Source organism: Oncorhynchus kisutch, linkage group LG16 (assembly GCF_002021735.2).
Source record: "Oncorhynchus kisutch isolate 150728-3 linkage group LG16, Okis_V2, whole genome shotgun sequence".
Lineage (NCBI taxonomy): Eukaryota > Metazoa > Chordata > Actinopteri > Salmoniformes > Salmonidae > Oncorhynchus > Oncorhynchus kisutch.
Window position 1 is genome coordinate 47124530 of NC_034189.2, and position 15016 is coordinate 47139545.

Consider the following 15016-nt stretch of genomic DNA (forward strand, 5'->3'; position numbering starts at 1 on the left):
CCCCGACATCTGTATGTTATCCACTTCGTCGTTCAGCCACGACTCTGTTGACACATAAGATATTACAGTTTTTAATGTCCCGTTGGTAAGATATTCATGACCGTAGCTCGTCTATTTTGTTATCGAATGATTGTACGTTGGCTAATAGGACTGATGGTAGAGGCGGATTACCTACTTGCCATCGGATCCTTACAATGCACCCCGACCTACATCCCCGATATCTCCATCTCTTTCCCATGCAAATCACAGGGAAAAATGTCGTCCAATACGAGGTGAGTAATCGCTGTCCTGATATTTAGATGCTCTTTTCGGTCATAAGAGACGGTGGCAGAAACATTATGTACAAAAGAAGTTACAAATAACGCAACAAGAACACACACAATAGCACAACTGGTTAGGAGACCGTGAAACAGCAGCCATCTCCTCCTGCGCCGTTCAGTTGCATTACTAAGTCTGCCCCTGTCTGCACGCCACAAGATCTTAGTCCTGTGAGCTAACACAAGATCTTTGTCCTGGCAGCATAAAACATGATCTTAGTCCTGTGAGCTAACACAAGATCTTTGTCCTGGCAGCATAAAACATGATCTTAGTCCTGGGAGATAACACAAGATCTTAGTCCTGGCAGGTAACACAAAATCTTAGTACTGGGAGCTAACACATTATCTTAGTCCTGGCAGCTAAAACATGATCTTAGTCCTGGGAGCTAACACAAGATCTTAGTCCTGACAGCTAACACAAAATATTAGTCTTGGGAGCTAACACATGATCTTAGGCCTGGGAGCTAACACAAGCTCCTAGTCCTGGTAGCTAGCACATGATCTTAGTCCTGGCAGCTAAAACATGATCTTAGTCCTGGGAGCTAACACAAGATCTTAGTCCTGACAGCTAACACAAAATATTAGTCTTGGGAGCTAACACATGATCTTAGGCCTGGGAGCTAACACAAGCTCCTAGTCCTGGTAGCTAGCATATGATCTTAGTCCTGGCAGCTAACACAATATCTTAGTCCTGGGAGCTAACACAAGTCTTGAGGCATTTAATACAAGTGTAGTTCACTGAAACCCCTCCACTACAATGGCAGACAGTAGAGATTGTGAATATTTAATATTCCCACATGTTATCTGACCAAGACAGAGGAGATGAGATTCTAATGGAAGTGAGTTGTGATAGGGAGTGAATCTGCTCTGTGTGTGTGTGTGTGTGTGTGTGTGTGTGTGTGTGTGTGTGTGTGTGTGTGTGTGTGTGTGTGTGTGTGTGTGTGTGTGTGTGTGTGTGTGTGTGTGTGTGTGTGTGTGTGTGTGTGTGTGTGTGAAGCAGGGGTCACTCTCACCCTTCGGTTGTGTGACTTCATCGCTCTGCAGCGTGGGATTCTGGGTAGTGGGCACGGAAGTCTGACATTGCCCTTCTCTCTGAGTGACTCATATCTCTCTCTCACACACACACACGCACAGACACACACACACACACACACAATATAACATGGATACATACTGTATCTATGGGGGGGGGGGGGGGGGGGGGGGGGGGTTACAAATGTACAATGCTAAGGGTGGCCTTGTAGAGGGGCACTTCCTCTGGTACAGTCCAATCCATCTTAGGGCCATGGCCACTCATACTGTATTAAATATCAGCGTGACTGTTAATGTAAATATATTCAATTAAACAACTACTCAACAACTCATATTTTCAACTTAAAATACAGTTATTATACTGTAATAATGACCAGCATTATACACAGTTAAAAACTGTGAAAATAAATAAATAAATCAAGGCATGAAAGGTCAGAGTGAAATGAATGAATCTCCACTTAATATCCAAAATAAAACCTCATCATGGCTGCCGGTCTCCTGTGTGAAGTGAACACATACAATACACCCACTAGACGTTTTTCATCAGAGATCATATGATTATTCAGATTGATTCAAACTATGACAGATCATCAGTCTATGAACTCTATGAGCTTGGAGAGGTACTTCTCACCATCTTCCCTGTTGGGTTGTTTGTGGCCTCTCTCTCTCTCTCTCTCTGACTCTGTCCCTCCATGGGTATCATATACCCTCTAGACCAGGGATGGGAAACTTTGATGGGGGCCGCAATGGCTCTTGGGTCAGCCTACCAACATCCACACTCACACATGCGATCAGAGCCACAAGTTTGCTTGACATCACATGTTTTTGTTGCAGTTTTACTGTCAGTGAGTGCCATATAGCAAGTGGAAAACTGTTTGTGCACAAACAAGTTAGGAAATTGCACCTTGTGTATTCCACATTTGTACCCCCGGCTCCTGTGCCCATGTATATCATGATTACTAGTGCCAGGAGTTGTGAACTGACCATAAAATACAGATACATCATGACTATCTCAACTGTTACAGTAGGTCACAGGCATAGTAGCCTAGCTAGCCAACCCTGACTTTAGCATGCTTATAACCATTTTGTCTCTGCTATCTGCATTACAATGCTTTAAAAAAACCTCTAGAAACTCTAAATTGTAGTGATTTTTCAGTGGAAATGTCACCGCAGAATATCAGGTCATTTTTTACACTAGGAGTGAAGGTTGTTGGAACTTGTTGCTGCAGCTCCCACAGGTCATTTCCCCCACGCATACCATCTCCTTGTCCAGCCAGAGATGAAAACAACGACATTACTTCATATGATAGGCCTATTATATGGCAATTTATGGGTAAATGTTACCCAACCAGACCGAACAAAAAAACATAAACATTGTTTGAAATCATCTATAGGCTATAGATAGCAGTGGGAGCTGGTGGGAGGAGCTGTAGGAGGACGGGCTCATTGTATTGGCTGGAATGGAATTATTGGAACCGTATCAAACACATCAAACCTATGAAAACTACATGTTTAACTCCGTTCCATTAATTCAATTCCAGCTATTACAATGAGCCCGTCCTCCTATAGCTCCCCCCACCAGCCTCCGCTGATCGATAGATCATCTATCTACCTTGCAAGCTATTTAGACTACTTAAAGTCAGCTAAACAGGAACAAAAGGAAGATGGCCCACAGATTAGGGTTATTTTCCAGTAGGCCTACCTATTGAATTGTAAAATAGGCTAGTTTACAGCATAGCAGGCTACATAGGCCTAAAATAGGATCATATCAATTTGGTTAACGGTATCTCGGGTATCCTAAACAAGAGCTCTTAGAAATGACATAGCTAGCCTATGCCTCTCTCTGTTTATAGGCTATTGAACAGGACGAGCGGAGGAACCGGGACGCGCTTCAGAGTACGAAAGTGACGTCACGAAGTGCCATTCGGCTGTGGGAGGGGGAGGGGGTATATAACTAAATAATAGATGACTGGTCACGTGGTGTAAGCAGGTTTCTGAATGATTTAAAAGGCTCTCGCCTCCCACCGCCTCCTGGTGATGCGCGAGATGCTACTGCTGCTGAAGAGAGAGAAGGAGAAGAGAGAGAGGGAAGAGAAAGAGAGAGGAGAGAGAGGCAGAGAGAGCGAGAAAGGGCGAGCGAGAGAGGAGAGAGAGACTGCAACAGCAGCCGACATGGAGCTCGAGCCTTTCCGGGGGACGGCGAGCATCCTCTAATCTGCCAGGGTCACGGTAGAATACGTAAGTGAATTTGTTTCTCATCCTTTCTCTCCATCTCTGTCCCACTCTCACTCTCCCTGTCTGTGTCGTCATGGTTTATGTGTGTGTGAAAATGGCGTATTTGACCCGCGGTATGTATGTGTGTCCTGCAGTTGATCGCGCAGTTGTTTGATGATAAAATGTTTCATTCTTGAGTCACACCTGCTCGGCGTGCGTGTGCATGTGTATGTGTTGGGGGGTGGGAGCTCGCAACCCAGTTGTAGCTGCAGTAGACACCAGGAGAGAGAGAGGAGAGGAAGATACGATTTGGTTATTACATTACCCGACATAAAGGTATTTGTTTATCAACAGCTAGAGTAAATGTTGAAATCTGCCTGATATCATCACGTAGTAGGCTACATCTCATCTGATCGCTATTTTATCATAGATGGACCTTTAGATAGATATAAGGCTACCCTCTGCTGTGTGTGTGTGTGTGTGTGTGTGTGTGTGTGTGTGTGTGTGTGTGTGTGTGTGTGTGTGTGTGTGTGTGTGTGTGTGTGTGTGTGTGTGTGTGTGTGTGTGTGTGTGAAAGGGAGAGAGAGACCTTACGAAAGGGATCCGTTTTATAGCATCATGTCTGCGTGGGTAGGGTGCACGCCCATGTGCACGCCTATCCTCTGCAAGAATCAGGCTGTCTTTTTCTATAGATGACGGCGTGTGTGTGGAGTGGGGGGGCATCTGAACTTGTGTTGTTGGGGAAACTCTCTTGGGAGCAGATTTGTTGGGAGGTACAGGATAGGGTAGGATAGGGTAGGGTTGGATAAGGTAAGGATAGGATAGGGTAAGGGTAGGATAGGGTAGTGTTGGATAAGGTAAGGATAGGGTAGGGTTGGATAAGGTAAGGATAGGGAAGGCTAGGGTAGGAAAGGGTAGGGTTGGATAAGGTAAGGATAGGGTAGGATAGGGTAAGGATAGGACAGGGTAGGGTAGGGTGAGGATAGGGTAGGGTTGGATAAGGTAAGGATAGGATCGGGTAAGGATAGGATAGGGTAGCATAGGGTAGAGTTGGAAAAGGTAAGGATAGAGTAGGATAGGGTAAGGGTAGGATAGGATGGGGTAAGGATAGGGTAGGATAGGGTAAGGATAGGCTAGGGTAGGGTTGGATAAGGATAGGATAGGGTAGGGATAGGACAGGGTAGGGTAGGGTTGGATAAGGTAAGGATAGGGTAGGGTTGGATAAGGTAAGGATAGGGTAGGATAGGGTAAGGATAGGAAGGGTAGGGTTGGATAAGGGTAGGGTTGGATAAGGTAAGGATAGGGTAGGATAGGGTAAGGCTAGGATAGGGTAGGGTTGGATAAGGTAAGGATAGGGTAGAGTTGGATAAGGTAAGGATAGGGTAGGATAGGGTAAGGCTAGGATAGGGTAGGGTTGGATAAGGTAAGGATAGGGTAGAGTAGGGTTGGATAAGGTAAGGATAGGGTAGGATAGGGTAAGGCTAGGATAGGGTAGGATAGGGTAAGGCTAGGGTAGGATAGGGTAGGGTTGGATAAGGTAAGGATAGGGTAGAGTAGGGTTGGATAAGGATTGGGTAGGATAGGGTAAGGATTGGGTAGGATAGGGTAAGGATAGGGTAGGATAAGGTAGTTACTGTATATTATTGTGTTATAACTTTCCATCCTCTCTGGATTTGAGAATGAAACAGATAGTAGAGAGAGAGGGATCAAAGGGAGCTCTGTAACTGCAGTATTATCATCAGAGCCTTCACACACATTCCTCTCTCTGTCTGAGAAGCCAAAAGCTGGAAACATTGATTTCAATTATTTAGGGCTGAGGTTTAAACACACACGCACACACTGAGATGTTGAGACAGGTATGTGTGTCAGAAAGCCTGGAGCCTGAGAATAAGCTCATATCTATTTACATGTCATGAGAGTTCTCTATCTCTTTCTCTCTCTCTCTCTCTCTCTCTCTCTCCATCACCCATTCTTCCCCATGTTCCTTTTCTTCCTCTACCACTCTTCCTCATCCATTCTCCCCACTCTCTGCTCTCTCACTTCTTTACATCTCCCTCTGTCCCTCTGTCCCTTTCTCTCTCCTTCCATCTGTGGTGCTGGCCGTGGTGCTGAAAGCAGCACTCATTAACAGGACTGGGTGGTTCAAGTCCTGAATGCTGATTGGTTGACAGCTGTGGTATATCAGACCGTATACCATGTGTATGACAAGACATTTATTTTTACTGCTTTAATTACGTTGGTGACCAGTTTATAACAGCAATAAGGCACCTCGGGGGGTTGTGGTATATGGCCAATATACCATGGCTAAGGGCTGTATCCAGGCACTCTGAGTTGCGTTGTGCCTAAGAACAGCATTTAGCCGTGGTGTACTGGCCATATACCCCATCCCCTCGGGCCTTATTGCTAAAATATGGTGTTGATTAAGTCTTGATAATAGGCATGTCTGTTATGTGGTATTAGTTTGGCTACATTCCCGTCATGACAAGGAAGATCACAAGATGAGTTTAACCCTGATGGGGATACCAGTTCAATAATTCCCCTCCTGTCATGGCTAGATGTCACGGGGAGTAACATCGACTGCTCCCTATAAGCTTGTTTGTAATGGATTTAGATCAATCATTCTGTCAACAGGTGTGTGTTTGTATGTGTGTGTAATGCGTAATGATGAAACATCACTGAGCCACAGGTTGCAGCTGTGTGTGTGTGTGTGTATGTGTGTTTGTGTGTGTTTGTGTTCCCTTATACTGTCTAAATGTTTGTTTGCGCAAAGTGCCCTTTTCTTGATTGCTTGATAGATTGTTGTGTGTGTGTGTGTGTTTATAGATGATCTCATAAACCTTGTTCTATTGCATGTGTGACTCACCCTCTCACAAGAACACACACAACCTGATTTGGTTTGTGAATGGCAGATAGCCTCACTGACGTCACAGAGCCTGTCTGTGCATAAAAGCTAGTACAATCACCTCCACACACACACACACACACACACACACACACACACACACACACACACACACACACACACACACACACACACACACACACACACACACACACACACACACACACACACACACACACACACACACACACCATCACAGAGCCATCTGCATCTCCGTCATCAGCAGCACACCCCCTACCAGACTACAGGCCACGTAGATATATAGAAAGATAGAGAGCGAGAGGAAGGGGGAATAAACTCTGGGCCCTAGTGATGTGTACAGCGTATTGGTGTGTCCTTTTAGATATGTGTCACAGTTTGGCAATATGGTTACCATGGTTATCAGATACAAGGCCATCCAAAGGAACACAGATTTAGAGGGACAGAGAGAGAGAGAGAGAGAGGAGAGAGGGGGGAGAGAGAAAGGAGAGAGAGAGGAGAGAGAGAGAGGGGGAAAGAGGAGAGAGAGGGAGATGGAGGGCTGCGTTCCAGCTGTCTTTCACACTCTCACTACACTCTTGAACTCAGCACTGGAGAGAGAAAGAGAGAGAGAGACTGAAAGAAAGGAAGAGAGAGAGAACCTTTCTCCTGAGTCAGGTCCTATACCCAATGATGACATACCCTCTCTCTGACTCTGACCTACTCAGAAGTCCAGTGGTTGCCATATTAGAACATTGCTGGTTGCCAGATTAGACTGAATCGGTTGCCAGATTGGACTGAATGAGGCTCTTATCTTTATTAAGGTACTGAGTTCCAGAAGCTGAATCAGGTTGTACGTTCTGTCAATCAGACAGAATGTTGGCTGGAACACACAGCTAACCACTCTCTTACAACAATGAATCATGCCCATTGATTGGCTGATTGAATAACAATAATTTATTATTATGGTGGATGACTAGGAAACCAGATGACAGGTGCCAACAGGCAGACGGACGGACAGACAGACCGATCGAAAGACAGAGGACGGCTGGACATTGTAATGGGCTGTTTACACCTGTTCTTCTAGTTAGGGAGGACAGATCCTATTGCATTGTGTTTGAGATCAATACTGTGTCTGATGGGAACAGATGAGCTGTCTTATCAGTCTGCTGCTCATCCCTCCATCATCATCCCTCCTCTCTTATCCTTTATGTTCTATTATCCACTCTGCAGGGACAATAGCCATGGCCACCTCTCTCCTGTATTGTGCCTTGCTTTGTGGTTAAACTGAAACGCGCGCGCACAAACATACACACACACACAAACACACACACACACACACACACACACACACACACACACACACACACACACACACACACACACACACACACACACACACACACACACACACACACACAACCACTGTGGTTAAACAGCTGGGTAATTGCAGGCCTCGTTTAAGTGGTTGATGGCTGAGAGGCGTGTGTGTGTAGTGTTCGATGATTGAGTAGTGCTCGATGATTGAGAGGTGCGTTGGCCCACTTTACATAAATGCCTTCTCTTCCTGAGTGCAGACAGAGGGGGAATAATAGAGAAATAAACAGAGAAAGAGAAAGCTCATTGAAAGATGGAAAGAGGTTGTCAGTAATAGCAGTCATCAGAGCAGGTTATTTTCCTACCCGGGACGCACATACTGACTGGGTATTAACTCCTGTTCACTTTAGACCAAATGGTTTTACTCAATCATCTTCTATGAGTGCAGTCGTTGACTAACTGGGCGGAGGACAAGGGGATTGGTTTGATCGAAGGTTGAATCCGTGACTGTGTCTCAAATAGAGCCCTGTTCCCTCTATAGGGCTCTACTTTTGACCAGTACTCTGGACTAAGTGCACTATGTCGGGAATAGGGTGCCATTTGGGACGCACGACCCTGTAATTATTTGTCTATGGCTGTTATTATATTGTGTGTGCTTGTGTGGGTCTGTAACAGAGCAATGTGTTCTGTCAGATTGGGGGGAGTGGAGGAGTTGAGTCCTTACAGTCCATCAGCTCTGAGTTCATCTCAGGTCAGATCTAATCAGGAAGTGATGATGACTCAGGAAGTTACAACACAACACAGTCATCTGGAACGCATGCAAGCACACACACACACACACACACACACATACACATACAGACGGATATGAAGTGTCCTCTATGGCGTGGTGTTATGACATGGTTGCTATAACAACAGGTCTACAAGGACCAGCTGATAATTAGTTCTCTGTGTTCAGGTATAAACTGATTCTGGAACACACACCTCGCTGTGTGTATGTGTGTGTGTTTTTACAGTAAAGGATGGATAACCAGCCATATCTTCCCCAATGTGACTGTAACTGTCAAACAGCTGTGGACAAGACACAGACATGGTGTCATATGTTGTCAGCTGTATTGTACTGTATGTGTAAAAACATGGGATTTTCTGTTACAGATTGATACCTGAGACAACAGAGAACACTTCTATATCACCATGAAGCACTGCTGACACCCCCCTCACCTGACTACCAGAGAGAAGACACTTTCTTCCTCCCATCCTCTCTCCCACTCAGCCCGTCTTCACAAGGAGAAACGTTATTTACGAGAAAAGGGGAAAGGTGAAAGGTGAACGCCGGAGGATAAAATAGAAAAAAAGCTAAAGCCCTCTCTTGACCCTTGACCTCTAACCACTGACCTGTGACCTCAGTATGTCAGGTCTGCGTGGTAAGCTGCAGCGTGTCCAGTGGCGGGCAGGATGGCACTCCTTCACCTCCAGAGTCCTCAGGACCAAACCGGTAGAGAGCATGTTGGACTCTGGGACAGGTAGGTGTTTACAGGGGGGCCTCTAGGGGTGTGAATGAAGGTGGGAATGTGTGTGTATGTGTGTGTGTCTGTGTGGGGGGGGGGGGGTATATGTGTGGGTATACAGTATGTGTAGATATATGTGTGTGGGTTATATTAACGTGTGTTTTATGTTAAGGTGTGTGTTTGTATGCTAATGTAAGGTGGTACCAGCAGCCATGGCACCAAACTAGCGAGGGTGTTGTCCACGGTGGACCTGGTGTCACTAGGGGTGGGCAGCTGCGTTGGCACGGGGATGTACGTGGTCTCTGGGCTGGTTGCTAAGGAGATGGCCGGACCTGGCGTCATCGTCTCCTTCATCATCGCTGCTGTCGCCTCTATACTGTCAGGTAATGTCACACACACACATACATACACACACACACACACACACACACACACACACACACACACACACACACACACACACACACACACACACACACACACACACACACACACACTGCTACATGATATTTGTGCGTCTCCCCTTCAGGAGTGTGTTATGCTGAATTTGGGGTTCGCGTTCCCAAGACAACAGGCTCAGCCTACACCTACAGCTACGTGACAGTGGGGGAGTGTGTGGCCTTTTTCATTGGCTGGAACCTGATCCTGGAGTACCTGATTGGTACAGCCGCGGGGGCGTCGGCTCTCAGCAGCATGGCGGACTCACTAGCCAATAAAAGCATCTCTACGTTTATGACTACACACATCGGAACACTCAACGGCCTGGGTGAGTCTGGAGGGGGGTGGAGTGGGGAGGGAGGGGGTGGAGAAGGGAGGAGGGTGTGTGCTGTATATCTGTGTGGGTGTGTGTGGTGTTTCCAGTAGCTGTGACATAATCTTCCCTGAGACCTGGGCTGTGTCCAGCGTAGAAATGTAGAGCGTTGAACAGCCATGCCTTTCTGACAGTTAGAGTAATAATACAAGTCAGTAGGGTTCACCTTCCTGAATGTGAGCCTGGCGTCTAGAGTGGCTAGCAGTATAGGAACAGACAGTGAAAGCTCATTCCTTAACATAACAGATGATCACTACTTTTTCTGTTTGTGGATTGTAGCGAGGGTTATGCTACAGTGTTGTGACAGTTGTGTGACAGCCTAGGAACTGTGAAAACAGACAGAGGGAGACAAAATCTCTCTGACAGGAAAAGGAAATGGTAACTTTCCAACCACTGGCCATCTAGCCTGTCATCCATTCCCTCTGCTCACACACAGGCACACAAACATGCACGCATGCGCACACACACACACACACACGTACACACACACACACACACACACTGTTGGCACGGTGCATGACTGTTGACAGTGTGTGTTCATGTGTGTTCTGCTGGTTCCGTTTTTGGTAATGGTGGGGCCCAGGTATCTAATGTAAGCTCTGTTACAGTAAACTATTATATAAACCATTTCAACTTTGAGCCTGTTTCTTATGCTGTTTCTTATTTCTTATAAGGTCTAAAGGCAATAGACACTAAAAAGTCTGCAGGTCCAGACAACCTGGGCCCCTACCTCTTAAAGATAGCAGCTGGTATTATTACTGAACCTGTGGCTCACGTTTTCAACTTGAGTCTCTTGACCAATTCAATTCCCACCATTTGGAAATCAGCTCATGTCCTCCCACTGCTAAAGGGTGGAGATCCCTCAGATCTAATAACTATCGTCCTGTCTCCCAACTCCCTATCCTGGCCAAAGTCTATGAATCCCTAGTGAACTCACAGTTGAAAAACTTCCTAATTGAAAAGAACATACTGAGTGGGGTTAGGACTGTGACGGTCACGATATTTCGTCAGCCGGTGATTGTCAAGCAAATAACTGTAGGTCTCACGGTAATTGACCGTTAATTAACATGAACACATTTAGCATCTCCTGGCTTCCATACATTTTTAAAAGTCTATTAAATCCATGTAATACAGCCTACATTTTCCACCATAATTTGCAAATAAATTCATAAAAATCCTACAATGTGATTTTCTGGATTTTTTTTCTCATTTTGTCTGTCATAGTTGAAGTGTACCTATGATGAAAATTACAGGCCTCTCTCATCTTTTTAAGTGGGAGAACTTGCACAATTGGTGGCTGACTAAATACTTGTTTGCCCCACTGTATGTCAGTTAGGCTCTACGCCCCTTGTAAAGCAGATTAATGTGCTTCATTTTAAGAAGTTATTTGGCCACTTTAGTTGTGATACAAACCTTACTAAAACATATAGGCTTATGGGCTAGGCTTTGCGACTATGATTTGAACAAGTCACAAAAAAAAGGCATTGTTTCTTATACTGGGCGTCATCCACAAGTGATAATACAGTTGAAGTTGAAAGTTTACATGCTCTTGGTTGGAGTCATTAAAACTCCTTTTTCAACCACTCCACAAATTTCTTGTTAACAAACTATAGTTTTGGCAAGTCGGTTAGGACGTCTACTTTGTGCATGACACAAGAAATTCTTCCATCAATTGATTATAGACAGAATATTTTACTTAAAATTCACTGTATCACAATTCTAGTGGGTCAGAAGTTTACATACACTAAGTTGACTGTGCCTTTAAACAATTCCAGAAAATGATGTCATGGCTTTAGAAGCTTCTGATAGGCTAATTGACAACATTTGAGTCGGTTGGAGGTGTACCTGTGGATGTATTTCAAGGCCTACCTTCAAACTCAATGCCTCTTTGCTTGACATCATGGGAAAATCAAAATAAATCAGCCAAGACCTCAGAAAACAATTGTAGACCTCCACAAGTCTGGTTCTTCCTTGGGAGGAATTTCAAAACGCCTGAAGGTACCACGTTCATCTGTACAAACAGTAGTATGCCAGTATAAACACCATGGGACCACGCAGCTGTCAAACCGCTCAGGAAGGAGACGCGTTCTGTCTCCTAGAGATGAATGTACTTTGGTGCGAAAAGTGCAAATCAATCCCAGAACAACAGCAAAAGGACCTTGTGAAGATGCTGGAGGAAACAGGAAAAAAGTATCTATATCCACAGTAAAACGAGTCCTATATCGACATAACCTGTAAGGCCGTTCAGCAAGAAAGAAGCCACTTCTCCAAAACCGCCATTAAAAAGCCAGACTACTGTTTGCAACTGCACATGGGGACAAAGATTGTACTTTTTGGAGAAATGTCCTCTGGTCTGATCAAACAAAAATAGAACGATTTGGCCATAATGACCATCGTTATGTTTGGAGGAAAAAGGGGGAGGCTTGCAAGCCGAAGATCACCAACCCAACTGTGAAGCAAGAGGGTGGCAGCATCATGTTGTGGAGGTGCTTTGCTGCAGGAGGGACTGGTGCACTTCACAAAATAGATGGCATCTTGAGGAATTAAATTATGCGGATATATGGAAGCAATATCTCAAGACATCAGTCAGGAAGTTAAAGCTTGGTTGCAAATGGGTTTTCCAAATGGACAATGACCCCAAGCATACTTCTAAAGTTGTGGCAAAATGGCTTAAGGACAATAAAGTCAAGGTATTGGAGTGGCCATCACAAAGCCCTGACCTCAATCCTATAGAACATTTGCTATAGAAAATGTGTGGGCAGAACTAAAAAAGCGTGTGCGAGCAAGGAGGCCTACAAACCTGACTCAGTTACACCAGCTCTGTCAGGGGGAATGGGCCAAAATTCACCCAACTCATTGTGGGAAGCTTGTGGAAGGCTACCTTAAACGTTTGACGCAAGTTAAACAATTTAAAGGCAATGCTACCAAATACTAATTGAGTGTATGTAAACTTCTGACCCACTGGGAATGTGATGAAAGAAATAAAAGCTGAAATAAATAATTCTCTCTACTATCATTCTGACATTTCACATTACAAAATAAGGTGGTGATCTAACTGACCTAAGACAGGGAATTCTTATTATGATTAAATGTCAGAAATTGTGAAAAACTGAGTTTAAATGTATTTGGCTAATGTGTATGTTAACTTTCGACTCCAACTATATATAATTCAAGTGATAGGCAAATTTTGCCACCCATCAGACTATTCTTGATATAATATTGTCTTTACATATACTAAATAATATATCTGTGACATTTTTTAAATTTAGAATGGATCATTATCATGCACCTGTATCGAAACAGGGGCAGTGGGATAAAATACATGTCATCTATGCATGTATATAGTGAGGATGCTTTTCCCTGTGGTTTATTTTCATGCCAGTCAGATAGGCTATACTCCTGTTGTAAAGAGAAGCAATGTGCTTAATATGAGGAAAGTTGAGAAATAAATATAGTAGGCCTAGCCCATAGAAAGCTGATGGGATCCTCCTCTTTTTAATAGAAGCCATCCCGCTGTTCTCTCACACAATTGCATAGCCTATAGAAATGTTACGCAACATGAGCTCTCATGAAGTATTTGATTAGATTTTCGAATACATTTGCATTAATGTCAGAGTGATTAGAGGGACAATAAAGTGCTAAGTACCAGGCAGTTAGCAAGTTTGGTAGGCTACTGAAGAACAGCAGCAGCATCAGAGCTTGGAGAAGCCTAATTACCCTAACTAAACAGTCTTGTTGAATTTGACTGCCTTCATGACTCGTGACCTCCGGTGTGGCGGTAATACGGTTACCGTAACAGCCCTAAGAGGTGTTCAGTCCGGCTTTAGATTGGGGCACAGCACTACAACTGCAGCTATAGAAGTGGCAAATTACATCATAAATGCACTTGATAAAATGCAGCATTGTGCTGCTCTGTTTGTTGATATATCAAAGGCCTTTGATTCAGTTGACCATGTTGCTAGCTAGACTCAGTAACATTGGTCTCAGTGAAGGGGCAGTAAATTGGTTTAGGAACTATCTTTCTGGTAGAACACAATATGTATGTACTGACAATCACAAGTCTATCTTTCTTGAGATTAATATGTGCCCCAGGGTTCCAGTCTACAATCCATGCTTCATCTAGATATGTTAGTGCCACTGAATTAATTTACATTTTTTATGGGAGACTGTTACAGAGGAGTGTAAATGCTTATTTTAAATCTGGATCATGTTGTATTGTATTCTATTGTTGTATGTTTTAATTATGTAATGTATTGATTGTTGCTGCCTTCTTGGCCAGGTCTCCCTTGAAAAGGAGTCTCTGGGTCTCAATGGGCTTTTCCTGGTTAAATCAAGGTTAAATAAAAAATGTATGTTTACCTCCCGGTGTGGTGTGTGTTTAACCCTCCCTCCCTCCCTCCCTCCCTCCCTCCCTCCCTCCCTCCCTCCCTCCCTCCCTCCCTCCCTCCCTCCCTCCCTCCCTCCCTCCCTCCCTCCCTCCCTCCCTCCCTCCCTCCCTCCCTCCCTCCCTCCCTCAACTACTTCTTTCCATCCCTCTCACCCTCGCTCTCTGCTCCCCCTCCCTCCCTCCCTCCCTCAACTACTTCTTTCCATCCCTCTCACCCTCGCTCTCTGCTCCCCCTCCCTCCCTCCCTCAACTACTTCTTTCCATCCCTCTCACCCTCGCTCTCTGCTCCCCCTCCCTCCCTCCCTCCCTCCCTCAACTACTTCTTCCCATCCCTCTCACCCTCGCTCTCTGCTCCCCCTCCCTCCCTCCCTCAACTACTTCTTCCCATCCCTCTCACCCTCGCTCTCTGCCCTCCCCTCCCTCCCTCCCTCCCTCCCTCCCTCCCTCCCTCCCCTCCCTCCCTCAACTACTTCTTCCCATCCCTCTCACCCTCGCTCTCTGCTCCCCTCCCTCCCCCCCTCCCTCCCTCCCTCCCTCCCTCCCTCCCTCCCTCCCTCCCTCCCTCCCTCC

The 15016-nt window shown here is 45.2% G+C and overlaps 1 protein-coding gene across 1 annotated transcript in view; it reads left to right on the forward strand.

Annotated features, from left to right (window-relative positions):
- The first annotated feature begins 3343 nt into the window (after positions 1-3343).
- Positions 3344-15016, forward strand: part of LOC109890544 (probable cationic amino acid transporter) — a 20955-nt gene continuing 9282 nt past the window's right edge. Inside the window, exons 1-4 of the mRNA XM_031792665.1 lie at positions 3344-3587; positions 8896-9263; positions 9446-9631; positions 9778-10014. Of these exons, the coding sequence (XP_031648525.1) occupies positions 9149-9263; positions 9446-9631; positions 9778-10014 (538 nt within the window). The 5' untranslated portion in view covers positions 3344-3587; positions 8896-9148. The remainder of the gene's footprint in view (positions 3588-8895; positions 9264-9445; positions 9632-9777; positions 10015-15016) is intronic.